Source organism: Bos indicus x Bos taurus, chromosome 6, assembly GCF_003369695.1.
Source record: "Bos indicus x Bos taurus breed Angus x Brahman F1 hybrid chromosome 6, Bos_hybrid_MaternalHap_v2.0, whole genome shotgun sequence".
In the NCBI taxonomy this organism is placed as follows: Eukaryota; Metazoa; Chordata; class Mammalia; order Artiodactyla; family Bovidae; genus Bos; species Bos indicus x Bos taurus.
This window is the reverse complement of record NC_040081.1, coordinates 19,825,021-19,839,131: the sequence shown is the minus strand read 5'-3', so window position 1 is coordinate 19,839,131 and position 14,111 is coordinate 19,825,021. Positions and strand designations below refer to the sequence as shown.

Genomic DNA, 14,111 nt, shown 5'->3' with positions numbered 1-14,111 from the left:
ATGCGTGATTTTATCTACTTGAAACATTAGGTGAATGCAGAAAACCATATCCAGATGCCCTGAGCCATGGGGATGTACACAAAACTCATGCATGAACACCCCTCAAGATTACCAGGCCCTTCAGTTCAGGGCCTGCGGTACTAGCCACACCCATCCACATGTGGTGATGTACATTTCCATCTGACTTTAAATACCACCGCTTTCATCATTTCCTCATGACTTACAGCTGTAACCCTTCTACTACTCACTTCCACAAGCAATGTTTAGTGCTGTTTCAATACAAAGAGCCACGTTTATTGTAGTATTTATCTATTTCTTAGCCATTTATCACAAGTAAAACCGTGCTACCATTTTTTTTTCAGTTTTTTTTTTATCTTTTTTTAGTTGGTCTCTGACAAAGTTTCTGAGTGTTTTAACCCTAACCACGTATTTCCCGTAAGTCCTGCGGTTCCAATTGCACAATTTTGCACTAGCACTATATCTAACAGCATATGTCTGTCAGTAACCAGGTAAATAAACACAACATACATTACACATATATGTATATATAATAGTAGAATACAACTGAGGCATTTTTAATGTGAATTAAAAAAAAAAAAAAAAAGCTTATTTCACCTCTTAGCAGTGAATGTGCCTTGAGAAGCATTTATTAAATGTATTTGGGAGGGCTTGTTAAAAAGACTATCAATTATATTAAATACAAGCCATTCAATATGCCAAGCTATATATAGATGTCTCTATAGTGGGTGAAGATTTGTCATTTATCTTTTAAGGTAATTATGCAAATTGTATTCAGCCCACACACTCGGAGTTGGAAATATTTTTTTTTCTCTTTTTCTTCATTTTAAAATCTTGTCTAACAAGAATTAACCACGATTCAAAATGGGCAGCACAAAGCTAGATTTTGGCCGTCCCTTTACAGCAAAAAAGGAACCTATTTTTCTCCTTCGGGTCTCTTTTCTTTAATGAGGGCATACAAAACACTCTGCACATTCCCAGAGCTTCTGAGAACTTCCCCCTTGAGAAATCTCAGAAAATACAAGGAAAAACAACTTCAAAAAAATTAATGAAAGGCCCATCACTATTTGCCTCTCTACCCTCCCTCTTCCCCAGGCCTTTCCAATTTCTAAGTGACTTTTCTCACTTTCAAACCCTTCCCCTCCTCTCATTTCCCCAAGGTCAGCTGCTTTTCTCCAGCACTCCATCTGCGAAAGAGAGGGAAAAGATCCTTCGGACATCACACATAGGCACAGTGCTGATTTTCCCCAGGACCAGGGCGTAGAAGGATGGGCCTGGGCTGTGAAAGGACTTATTTCAACCTAGGGCAGCAAGTGGAGAGCAAGATATTGAAAAGGCTCCAGGTCTTTCCCACAATGCTAAGTGCCTGACCCCTGGCCAGTGTAAACACTTGTTTTCTCAGGATTGTGGATCAGGGTTTGGCATGTATGTTTTTAGCAAACAATCTGTGAGTGCTCAGTGTTCAAAGGCAGAAGCATGACTTTGAGTGAGCACAGTAATCCTTTCAAAAAAGAAAAAAATCTGTCTCCAATGTTGTGATGTAAACGCAAATTCTCACGGCCCCACACAAGCTCCGCAGTCACATGTGGGTGACTCTAGCTGAAAGTCACATAGGAGCTCAATCTGCCTCCAGGCAGCAGAAACAGCTCCGTGTCCCAGGGCACCTGTCCACACCCAGAGGCGCACACTAAACCCATAAGCCGCAGGTTACACAGGCGTGCTTCCCCTCCTCCCGCCTCACCTTGTTCCCTTTCCCCACCCCCCGCACCCCCAGCCCTCGCCCCACACAATGGGATTTTTGTTTGCTTCAGCAGCATGTGACGGCGGAGTCCCTGCTTTGCCTAGCTTGGTGTGGCAGGTCTCTCAGGTAACAGGTGGCAGCTTCCCCTGTTGGATTCTAGGTATAAAAAAGAATGACCTCATAGGGGTGGAGCCCCGGGACTCCGTGGAGGTGGCAGTCACAGACAGGTCACCCTGGAGAGAAGCCGGTTGGTTGGAAGGAGGCAGTTAAACTCCTCAGGCTGGGGTTGTAACCTTCACCCGGGAGGCCCTTTAGCAGCCAGCGATTGCCCGCCGGCCTCTCAAAGTGGTCTCAGCCTCCGATGGAGCCCAAAGAAGCTCCCGGGAAAGAAAACATGGGCACCAAGAAAAAGAATCTGCCCTTCCTGAGGCCCAGGCTCTATATGCTGGAGAGAAGGAAGACTGACACTGTGGTTGAGAGCAGTGTTCCTGGGGACCACTCTGGTACCTTGAGGAGGAGCCAGTCTGACAGGAGCGAGTACAACCAGAAATTACAAGGTAACCTACAAGAAACCAGTGGGCCGGGGGTTACCGCACTCCCAACTCTTTCCTTCCTACTCTTCCATTTACAAAGAAAACATTCAAGGTAGAGGAGAAGAGCAAACATCACCTTCCTCTATAAGAAGGAAAGTAAGAAAATAAGAAAAATGAAGGAAGTGTAATTCATAAATTATAGTACAAATTTATTATGTCCTTCCAGAGTTAAAGAGCCAATTCTAAATTATTCTTAATAGTACCATGTCTTTTTTTGTCTGCCACCTTCCCTTACCTTGCTTCTCCCTCCTCCACCCGATTTAAGAAGCGGGAAGCACTAAAAAGCAAATGATTTAGAACCCTACACAAGATAGTTTATCTCAACAGATAGGTGTGAGATGTCACACCAGGGGATCTATCCAGGTAATTGTAGTGAACTGTGATTGTGGTTATCTTAAATAGGGGCATGAAAGTACAACCACATCTGTGAAAAATAAGGAATGTTATAGTCACTGGATAGTATAATAGGATTTCTTGAAAAATCACATAGATGTTCATTCCTTTAGAGTGAATCAAGTAACATCCAAATATGGTAAGAGATGCTTAGCATGCTTAGACTGAATTGAGGAAATAACTTCAGTTTATTTTGTGATGGTCATAAGATAATCTGGCACAGTTATTATAACACGTCCTGTTTTAGGTCCTGAATTGCTCTTCCTTCCCATGCACCCTCTCTTTTTCTTCTTCTTTTCTCTTGAAGGTCATTTGTTCTAGTCAACTTCATTTTGATGTGGATATCATGCAACATTTTAATCAGATACCTGTTATGTGATCCCTGGAACTGGTCTCTCCCTCTTTGAGGCACACTGTGGTTGAGGGCTCATTATCCCACCATGAGCTGTCATTCTGGACTGAAAAACTACCATGAAACTAGAAAGACCAATGGGACAAGCTTGTATTTAGAAGGTCCCTTTCATAAAAAAAAATGTGCTTGGATTTAGTGATGCAAATTAAATTAAATAAGTTAAATGTATGTAAATTAAATATTTAAGATTCCTGCTATGAGTTCATACTTTTAAAAAAATATAGCTCAGGATTAAAATGCAAAGTTGAGTCTTATAACTAAAGAATTTTTTTAATAGGGAAGGGGTATTGTTTGAACTTTGAAATAATTTATTCTCAAGGATATGGATAAATTGGAAAGCATGCAAAATTTTTTTTTCATAAACAAAATTTTATTTATTTATTTTTGGGGGGACATTTTTGCACTCACATAATTTTGAAGCTAATCCAAGATATGATAATATCAAATATATTAATATCTGTATCAGCAATATCTTTAGATATTTCTGCATGTACTTGTAAGTATAAGAAGGTTAAGACAAAAACCATAACCACAATATGATAATCGTACCCTAAACTCTCCAATAATTCCTTAGTATCATCAAAGATGCAGTCAGATTAAAAAACAAAGACATCTCATAAACGTAATAAAATTTTAAAATTGTATTTGTTTAAATTAGGATCGCAGTAAGTTCTGCACAGTGAGATGGGTTACTTTTAACTCTCTTTTATCATATAGGGTTCCTTTTCTTCTCTCTCCTTGCAATTCGTTTGTTGAAGAAATCTGGTGGTTTACCTCAAACTGCTTTACAGTCAGGACTTTGCTAGTTGCATCCATTCCCCCAGGGCTGCAGACAAGCTCCACCGTGGTCTGCTCTTCTGTCAGTTGGTGGTCAGATCTAGTGTTGATCAGATTCAGGTTTGATTTTCCTGGCAAGACTACTTCATGGGAGCACCATGCTTTTTCACCTGGAGGCTTATGATATCTAGTTCTCTTCTCCTCCTCTGATCTTAGCAACTGATATCTAGATCTGTTCAGGCGTGGCTGATTCCAGCCAGGAACCAGGAAACATAGCATCTTGAGGAGGCTCCCAAGAACCAGACTGCCATTTCTCCAAGGAGACTGTTTCCTTTCAATGAAAGTCACTCAGTCGTGTCCAACTCTTTGCGGCCCCATGAACTGTACAGTCCATGGAATTCTCCAGGCCAGAATACTGGAGTAGGTAACCTTTCCCTTCTCCAGGGGATCTTCCCAACTCAGGGATCGAACCCAGGTCTCCCACATTGCAGGTGGATTCTTTACCAACTGAGCTATCAGGGAAGCCCAAAATATCTATTGATTTCAATGGGGAATGGTATTTGGAGAACATGATCTGGGTGCTAGGAGTGTTCCTTACACAAGACGTTGTTTTTGCCAAAGGTGAACAACAAGTTAAAACCTATGCTTTAGGTACACACTCAGCCTTTGGAGCCCAAGAAATCACTGGCCACGAGCACTTACTTCTGCTTGAACAGATCTGGATGTGACAGGAGCTGTTTGCCTGAGGGAAAAGAAAGTTACCCTCCCCAGTGGAGCAGGGCAAAACTGTGGGCAGTTGCCTCAGGGGTCTTGGTTCTCCACAAGGGAACATCAAAAGGCCCTGGGAAGGGGGTGATCCCACACTCCCATTCCAGCCTGGGAAAGGCTTGTTGTACATGGCCACAGGGAGGAGCCTGGGAAGCACAGAAATGAAGCCCAAGGAGGGAATCTGGGGATGGATTCTCTCCCCTTCTTTGCTGGAGCAGTGTGCGTGCATGCATGCTCAGTCATGTTCGACTGTTTGTGACCCCATGAACTGTAGCCCACATCTGTCTGTGGGATTCTTCAGGCAATAATAGTGGAGTGGGTTGTCATTTCCTTCTCCAGGGGACCTTCCCATCCCAGGGATCAAACCCGCATCTCTTGTGTCTCCTGTATGAACTTTCATAAGCTACCTGAGCCACACTGAGCCACTGGGGAAGTCTTACTGGGGCAGACAGGGCTGCTTTTCTTCCCCAGTAAAGAATGAGAGTGCTAAAGTCATACACATTCTGTTTCCAATCCTGGCACTTCAGTTTACTACCTATAAGACTGAGTAAATCACTGAAAATTTCTGAGCTTCAATTTCTTTGTCTATGAAAGTAAGAAAATTACACCTACCACATAGTGTTATTGGCAGAATGAAATTAGATAATTACATGAAACATCTAGAATATTGGTTGACACACCGTGCTTCATAAACAGCAGTTATTTTCAATTTTAGAAATGATGGGTACCACAATGATAGAACAAGACTTGCCCTTTATTAACCCACATTTTTTAATCTACTAGTCTATTTCAGGCTTCCTTTGTGGCTCAGCTGGTAAAGAATCCACCTGCAATGTGGGAGACCTGGGTTCGATCCCTGGGTTGTGAAGATCCCCTGGAGAAGGGAACAACTATCCACTCCAGTACTCTAGCCTAGAGAATTCCATGGACTGTATAGTCCATGGGGTCACAAAGAGTCGGACACGACTGAGTGACTTTCACTTTCAATCTGTTTCAACTCTTTTCTGTCTTTTGAGAAAGAGACAAATAAGAAATTCAGGAAAAACCCACTGCTTTGTCTCTAATAATGTTTCTTCTTTGTGAGATTCACTAATTCAGTATTTTTTTGATCCATTAGCAGAATAAAAACAGAAAATATTTTTTGCTTTCACTTCCTAAACTTAGCTAAAAGAAAGAAAAGTCTGTGGCCACAAAGTACAGTAGATGTTTATTGGTTATTCTGCAGAAGACTTCAGGCTTCTCATGTTTGCCACTGGAGTTGTGGTTTTTCTATGCTCTGTTGGATCCTGTCTTGGAAGGAAAGACTCAGGAGTTAATCCATGGTCCTAGACCTGTCAGAGTACAGAGGAGCACATTAGAGCTGGTAAAGATGGGCTGGCCTCCTGATAAGTAAGATTTTAAAGATGCAATTCAATAAAATCCATGGCTGATCTCTAAAACCTAATAGCACTTTTAGTATGATTCTTCTATAATTGCTTTGGCAACAATAGAGGGCATCTCTCATTGTTGTCGGAAGCAGTCAGTTCTGTGGTTTGCACTCTGGTCTGTCCTCTTCCCACTGTCACACAGATGAGTCCTAAGTCACCTTTGTTTGCATGCCCAGTTGTGTCTGACTCTTGCAACCCCAGGGACTGTAGCCCGCCAGGCTCCTCTGTCCATGGGCTTTCCCAGGCAAGAATACTGGAGTGAGTTGCCATTTCCTGTTCCAGGGGATCTTCCCAACCCAGGGATCGAACCAGCATCTTGTGCCCCCTGCCTTGGTGGGCAGACTGTTTTCCACTAGCGCTACCTGTGAAGCCCTAAGTCACCCTAAGAAACTCTTTATTATTGCAATGCCAAGAGTTTTTCTTCTGCCTACCTTGGAACTGATAGCTCCCTGGGAGGCATTGAACAAAGACCTGAGCTGGTTAGAGCCCACAGACAGATGGCCAGAGCCATCATGAGGTCACAGTGGTTTTCCAGTAGTGGAAAGCAGCCTCAAATTATTGATTGAGCACTGCTTGTCCTTCAGGACTGTGTCACTATCTGAGTAATACAATTCATTGCTCTGTCCCTGTAATCAAGTTCTCTAGGGTTCTGGAAGATGTTAGATCTGTCTTCAGCATCTCTGGGCTCACCTCTCAACTATACAGTTTATCTGTTCTATTCAATTTCTGACCAACATCACTTTAGTAGTGTGAATCTTAAGTTGTAATATTTTAAAAATGGTAAGGGAGGGATGAGAGCTACTAAGTTAAACGATAGACCATGATTCCTATGAGAACATCATAAAATCTTTGTAAGAGATTATAATCACATCATTCTTACTAAGCCTTAAGTTGTACAATAATAGTTCGATGCTAAGCCTACTGTTAGTGGCTTATTTTTTCAACAGATTCATTTCAGTTAATTAGCATTTATTGAATATGTTATATGGTAAGCAAAAAACAATATGTGCCAGGAATTACAACTACAAAATCAATAAGAAAAAGCATCTGACCTTTACTCCAAAGGCGCCTGGATCAGGGTTGGGCAGAGAGGTTGTTAGAAAACACTGCACTCAGAGATGATAAGGTAGGAATGGGGTGAAGGTGCGGAATTGGGAGAGAAAGGCATTTTAAAGTCTTTGTTGAGCTTATCTCTGTCTGAAATAATGGTGTTTGTTTCCTTGTTTATTGCTTATTATTGACCCATTTCCTCTCCCATCTCTTGCCACTCCCACCCCTGCCAGTTGGTACAAGAGGCCATATCTGTCTCATTAACTTTCTGTCTTTGTACTTAGAATCATGCCCAACACATGGGAAGCCCTCAGTAATGTTCAAATAGAATGAATGCCTTGAACCATCCAGTCTAGGCAGGGAATCAGTAGGAGGAAAGATATGAAGGCCTGAATTAAGAGCCCTGTGTCTTCATATGTGAGGATATATGTCTCTGTTCATAAACAAGATTCTTCAATAAAAATAAACAAATATATTCGAGGTAACAGTGCTCAGAATTGCCTTTTTGACAAATAATTCTGCCTTTCAGAGCACACCAGGCCATACCTCAGCTCAATGCTCTTCTTCCAATCATAACAACAAAAGTTACATCATTTTAGTGTCCCAGCTTGCTCAGCCCCTCACTGGGAGCTGAGAGTTTTTTACTGGGAGCCATGGAGAATGATGGAAGCAAGGGAAATTTACTGGCTAGTTGTTAAAAGTTTTTTCTTTGGGAAATGATTTTGTATATGACTGTATGTGTGAACTCTATATTTGAAACGCACCTCATTTAAACAGTTATGCACAAGTGTCTGTGAATATACAGATCATTCATCTGTCTGATGTGTCTACTGTATGTAGCTACAGATTAAGTTGTATGTGTGTGTGTGTGTACTTGAGACATACTTCTTTAATGATTGAAACTTTTAATAAAAAGTTTATTGATTAACATTCAACAGCCTTTTCTACAAACCCTATATGATTGATATAGCTGACATTATTGGTTTCCTTTCAGTGTGCATGCTATGGGATGAATGTTTATGTTTCCCCAAAATGCATTTATTGAAGCTTAACCCCCAACGTGATGGTATTTGGAGAGGGACTTTTGGGAGGTAATTAGCTCAGGAGGGTGGGGCTTTCATAAATAGGTTTAGTGCTATTATAAGATATGAGAGATTTGCTCCCTCTCTCTCTGCCCTTTGCCATGTGAGGATGTGAAATGACAGACATCTGTCCACAAGGAAGGGGGCCTCACCAGCACCTTGAACCTTGACCTTGGAGTTCCCAACTGTGATAAACAAATGTTCGTGGTTTAAACCACCCTATTTATGGTATATTTGTTACAACAGCCCAAAATGACCAAGGTAGTTGCGCAGTTACTTTCATCCTCTATGGCCTCAGTAAGCCTCTGGTTAATTTTTTGGCCAATGCGTATTTTTGCTTATCAAGTGTCAGGTGAAAGAGAGAATGGTGGGTTAAATGTCCTCACACTGGCAGATAACAACACAAAAGGCACATCTCCAGTTCATGTTAGTTCTGTGATGCTTTCTTTTTTGCAAAGCCTATCATATCATTTTCATCATAAAAGGATGGATGGCTTGTTTTTATGAAAGCCTGAGATGTTCTTACTATGGATGTTAATGAACAAACCACTCTTCTGCATGGACTTTATACAGAATAATATATTTTGCAGTATGAGGTAAAAGACTAGATTAGACTTGGTCAGATTATGGGAACATTTAATTTGTAATGACTTTTGAGAATACAAGCAAGAGGAGTCGTCAATACTGGCAGATTTGCTGATTTTTGTTCAGGGAGTAATGAAGGGTGGAATAAAAGTAGTTGTCCAGCTGTTTGTCCCAGTTTCTATCCTGGGGCCGTGGGTCTTTTTTTGTTGCTGCCTTTGTTCTTTGAGTGTAAAGTAGCTCATTCCCCTTTACTTGCTTTTAGTGAAATGGGAAGTACTTGGATCAGTAATGTGACACCAACAAAAATAAGGTGTGTTTCACAGTTTGAATGGCAAATATTTATGAAAGGCAGCCGCTGTATAGCACAGGGAGCTCAGCTTGGTGCTCTGTGATGACTTAGAGGGATGGAATGGGGGAGTGGGAGGGAGGCTCAAGAGGAAGGGGACATAGGGCTGATTCATGTTGTGCAGCAGACGCTAACACAACCTTATATTCCAATAAAAATAAGATAAAATAAATAAGCTACAGGAAAAAAAAAAAAAGGCAAGGTACTTTTGAAACTAAGTGATTTCTCTTTCATCATGTGCGAAGACATTTTAAAAAGCTTATTTTACTCTCTTTTCCAGTAAAGGCGTTTTGCAGTTTTTAGAGGACACATATGCATCAAATAAACAGAGTCCTAGAAATCAAGGAAGTTTGAGCTATTCCATTGAGATGGGAAAATTTATTTCTTCCACGTTTAACTGATGTACCTCTAGATATTTCTCCAGGCAAGAATACTTCCCAACTCAGGGATCCAACCTGGGTCTCCCACATTGCAGGCAGATTTCTTTACCGCCTGAGCCATCAGGGAAGCCTTATAACTTTCTTAAAACTAGCAAATTCAGCCTCTCATTGTTTTTTTTGTCCATCAACATGATGGGTTTATCAAAACACAAAATGAGAAATCAAGAGGGCGGGAGGAGTGAATGGAAGGAAGGAAGAAGAGAGGGAGGGTGGGAGGGAATTCCCATAGATAAGCATGAGTAGAAATAGAAGTCACTTTAGTGATAGAGCTGGGAAAAGACGAGTGAGCACTCAAGCTATATTCATCTTTGTTTCTGTTGATACAGGAAAAGTAGAAAATCGTTTTTTGTAGAATTACTTTTTCTTGATACCATAATCATATTAAGTTCAGTATGTTTGTGGGCATTGGTTTCCTGGTGATGATGGAATTATGGCAGGAATTTCTAAACTTTTCAACAGTGTCACCCTGAGAACCAGGCAAGACTTGGCTTCAGGCGAGGCTTTAGAGTGCCCCCCATCACCCCCTTTCTACCAAGCAGATGAGGAGTCCTTGGGGCCCAAGGTTCCTGCCTGCCTGGGATCCTTATTCTCATTTCTAGACTGAGTTCAGGGTATCTAGAACCATGGGATTTTCTGTTCAACAGGACCAAATACTGGCTCCAAGACCTGCTGGAACCTCTTCCATTCAGTTTCTCCTTAGGACAGACTGTAGTTGCAGGGGTGCACACCCTTTGACTCCAGGGTCCATTGCTTACGCAGATGTGTCTGGAGCTTGATCATGCTGGGGTGTTCACACCAGGCCTAGCAGACCCATCGTGGGTGGGGAAGTGGGTAGAAGGAAGGGTAGGGATACAAGCCTCATGACTGGGGAGAAGGATTGTACCCCCAGGGCCTCCTGCCAGATTTTGGCATGAAACTCTGAGGGACCTGAGAAATCTAAACTTGAACTTGGCCTTCTGGATTGTTATGAAAGTGTATTTATCAAGATAGAAGGCTATAACATATTTAACAATTTGCCAGCTTGATTTACAACTTTTTATTTTGTAGATAAGGGATGTTGGCCTCCGTTTGTACACTTGCTCCAGGCCCCAAAGGAGGCTGCTTAGTACTGTTGTCTATGTTCAGGACATAGCCTTTCTTCTATACTAAGCTGTGGAAAGAGAAAAGGAAGGGAAGGAAGACAGCATGACTGCCATCCTCCAACAGCCATGTCGTGCATGCTGTCACTGCTGCTGCTGCTGCTGCTGCTGCTAAGTTGCTTCAGTCATGTCCAACTCTGTGCGACCCCATGGACTGCAGCCTACCAGGCTTCTCCGTCCATGGGATTCTCCAGGCAAGAACACTGGAGTGGGTTGCCATTTCCTTCTCCAATGCACTGCAGTTGTGTCCAATTCTTTGCGAGCCCATGGACTGTAGCACACCAGGCTCCTCTGTCCATGGAATTCTCCAGGCAAGAGTACTGGAGTGGGTTGTCATGCCCTTGTCCAGAGGATCTTCCCGATCCAGGGATCAAAGCTACAACTCTTGCGTCTCCTGTATCGGCAGGCAGGTTCTTTACCACTAGTGCCACGTGGAAGCCCTCGGCCAGGGCATTCACACATTGTCATTTGATCCCAACACTTTCTCGGTTCTGGCTTTATAGTTGAAAAATAGATATATAAAGGAGAAATGACTTTCTCTCTACCCTCCTACATTCAAAGGCTGGATCTATGAAATAACAGGCAGATTAAAAAGAGAAAAAGTACGCAAGTATATTCATTTTAAATATTATGTACTGGGGCGGGGGGGGGGGTGGCTTCATATGAAAAAAGAAGTAAATACCTCAAAAAAGGTTAGAATCAGAGAGCTTATAAACGATCTTGCTAGAGGAAGGGGAGGAGAGTAAATAAGTAAATAGGGGAGAGTAAATAAGGAAAGATGGACTTAGAATTGCAGAGAGAGGTTGGTGACAAAGTCTGTCCACCTGTGGTATTACTTCTAGTTTCCTGTCCTGTGAGAGGAGTCAACCTCCCCTGGTTGACAGCTGAGCTCCTTTTGGAGGATCTATCTCCAGGCAGATAAGGGGGTACACAGAAAGCCTCTCCCTGCATTTGCTGCTTTTCAAGTGCTCTCAACTCAAATGACCAAGGTAGCAAATTTGGGAGTGGCATGTCTTGAACTCCTTCAGGTGGTAGAGTTTAGATTTGATTACAAGTGCTATAAATATATGCAAAAATCGAATGTATCACATTCATTGTCTTACTAGATATTTTGTCTGTGTGGCTTATTAGTAATAAGAAGTCAAAGCACTTTGAGGATTGTGATACATGCTGTGTGACGTGCTGACAACCCTCTGCTACTATGATAAAACTAGATCTGCTAACATTTTCACTTTGGAAGTTACATTCTTTCTCTGGCATTATTGTGACATTCCTCTGTGGGAGTATTGTAGCTATTTAATAAGTGCTATCTCTTGGTTTAATTATTAGGAAACAAAATTACAAAGGTCGGTTAAGCAAATCTGCCCTATTGTAATAGCTTAATCATCTCCTCTCCATTTCCCACTTCCTTGGGTATCTTGACACCATTTCCTTAATTTTATGCCTGTTATCATTTTATTTGCATCTCATTAAAATTTAAACACATCTAAAAAATTAAAACCCCTATTTTATAGCAATGGGTGGTGGTGGTGTGTGCATTTGCAAATGAAAAAAATGGAATTATATGCTGAAAACAAGTAGTTCTTTATCTGGGTAGGTGATATTTCCATAGAATTCTATGTAGCTAATCTAAATTGCCAGTCTTAAATGCAGCAGGAAATAGAATGTTATGATTAAAAGCCTTTGTCCCAGGTTGTTCCAAACAATTTTTTCCTTGATTAATGAGTCAGAGAAGAAATGGAGACTTAGTAATACCTGCACTGAGGCCCTTGAGAGTAGATACGATCTTGACAGTCTGACACCTAGCTCTTAAAGAAGAAAACCTAAAGGTCATGTCGTCTAGCTGTTGCTTTAAGTACGCTGAGACACTGTGCCCCTCACAGAAATTGTCTTTTCTGAATGCTTCTTAATGTTAGGTCTCCAATGTCACTGCAAAGGCTGTTGCAGATTTCTGCTTTGGTCTTTGTTGTGGAATAGTTGATGAAGACATTGTTCATCTCTTTCAGTGCCATCCAGGTTTATTCAAGGAAAAACTTTGGCTCCTCCTAAGAATTAGAATATGTTGTTCTTGCTAAGTCATTTCAGTCGTGTCCGACTCTGTGCAACCCCATAGACGACAGCCTACCAGGCTCCCCCGTCCCTGGGATTCTCCAGGCAAGAGTACTGGAGTGGGCTGCCATTGCCTTCTCCTAGAATATGTTACTTTTCCAGATAAAAACAAGCGATTTATCATGTTTAGCCACCTGAAACTCAGACTCGCTTTTGTACCTAATTCCTGGCCTTTGTATCAGCTGCATCTCCCTGCCCCTACTAAAATTTCCTTCCTCCAAATATCTGAAAGAATGGATTCTCCTCACTGAGATCTTTGCTCACCTTCTGGGAGAGTCATTCCAGACCATACTACCTGCAGTGAAAGAGGGGAGGACAGCCTTTCCCTTTATTCTCTGAGGTTCTGTGGCTGGGGGCCACAAGAGACAGAATAAAAGGATAAAGTGCGTGTATATTTTATTTGATGTTAATATTTTTACTTGGCACAGAAGACTTCATAGAAAGAAGTGAGAATCCCAAAGCAGTTAGACCCAGGGGCTTATATATCATTTTAACAAAGAGTGATAAATTCTGGAAATGTGCCAAGACAAAGGAAAAGGGGTTTTGAGCTGGGGGTATTAAATTGTGAAGAAGTAAAAAGGAAACATATGAGGGAAACTAACAGAATATAAAGGTTATTTTAGTAATGTTTGTTTGTACAGACTCATCATGATGTCAACTCCTCATCTCTGGTGATAAGAATTCTCTCCTCTTCCTGATACAGGAAGGGCAGAGAGCCCTGCCTGAATCTGGTGCTTCCCAACTGCCTTCAGCTCAAAGTAATGAACACGCCAGTAAGACATATTTGGGGGATGGTATTTACTGATCCCCTGCAGTGTCCTTCACACCAGCTCTCTAGAATTATGCTGTTTTATTCTATTGTTGCCTTTCTCTTTCACTTGAACATAATTTTCCTTGGGGGAAGAGAGTTAGTCTCATTTTAACACTTAAGCAGTGCTTGGTATATGGTAGATGCTCAGCTCAAAGACTACTTACTCAATGATTCAAAACTATTCAATGACTCACTACAACTATGTTAATCCTTAGCATTGGTATATTGGCTTTCACAATTCTGGCATTCAATTTCCCTACTACTTAATTGGAATCAGTTTTTGAGTTAACTCCTCTCATTTCCCTTTTTGCAAAAAGAGAGGCTATAAATAAATTTAATTAAACAAGAAAATAGAAAAAATTTCTTGGCCAGAGATTATGAAATCTCAGTTTTATTGAATTTATCCAACAAGCTGATACC

The 14,111-nt window shown here is 41.5% G+C and overlaps 1 protein-coding gene across 1 annotated transcript in view; it reads left to right on the top strand.

The window, feature by feature from the left end:
* The first annotated feature begins 1,945 nt into the window (after positions 1–1,945).
* ARHGEF38 (Rho guanine nucleotide exchange factor 38) overlaps positions 1,946–14,111 on the top strand; it is a 155,691-nt gene continuing 143,525 nt past the window's right edge. Inside the window, exon 1 of the mRNA XM_027543911.1 lies at positions 1,946–2,316. Coding sequence (XP_027399712.1) covers positions 2,121–2,316 — 196 coding nt within the window. The 5' untranslated portion in view covers positions 1,946–2,120. The remainder of the gene's footprint in view (positions 2,317–14,111) is intronic.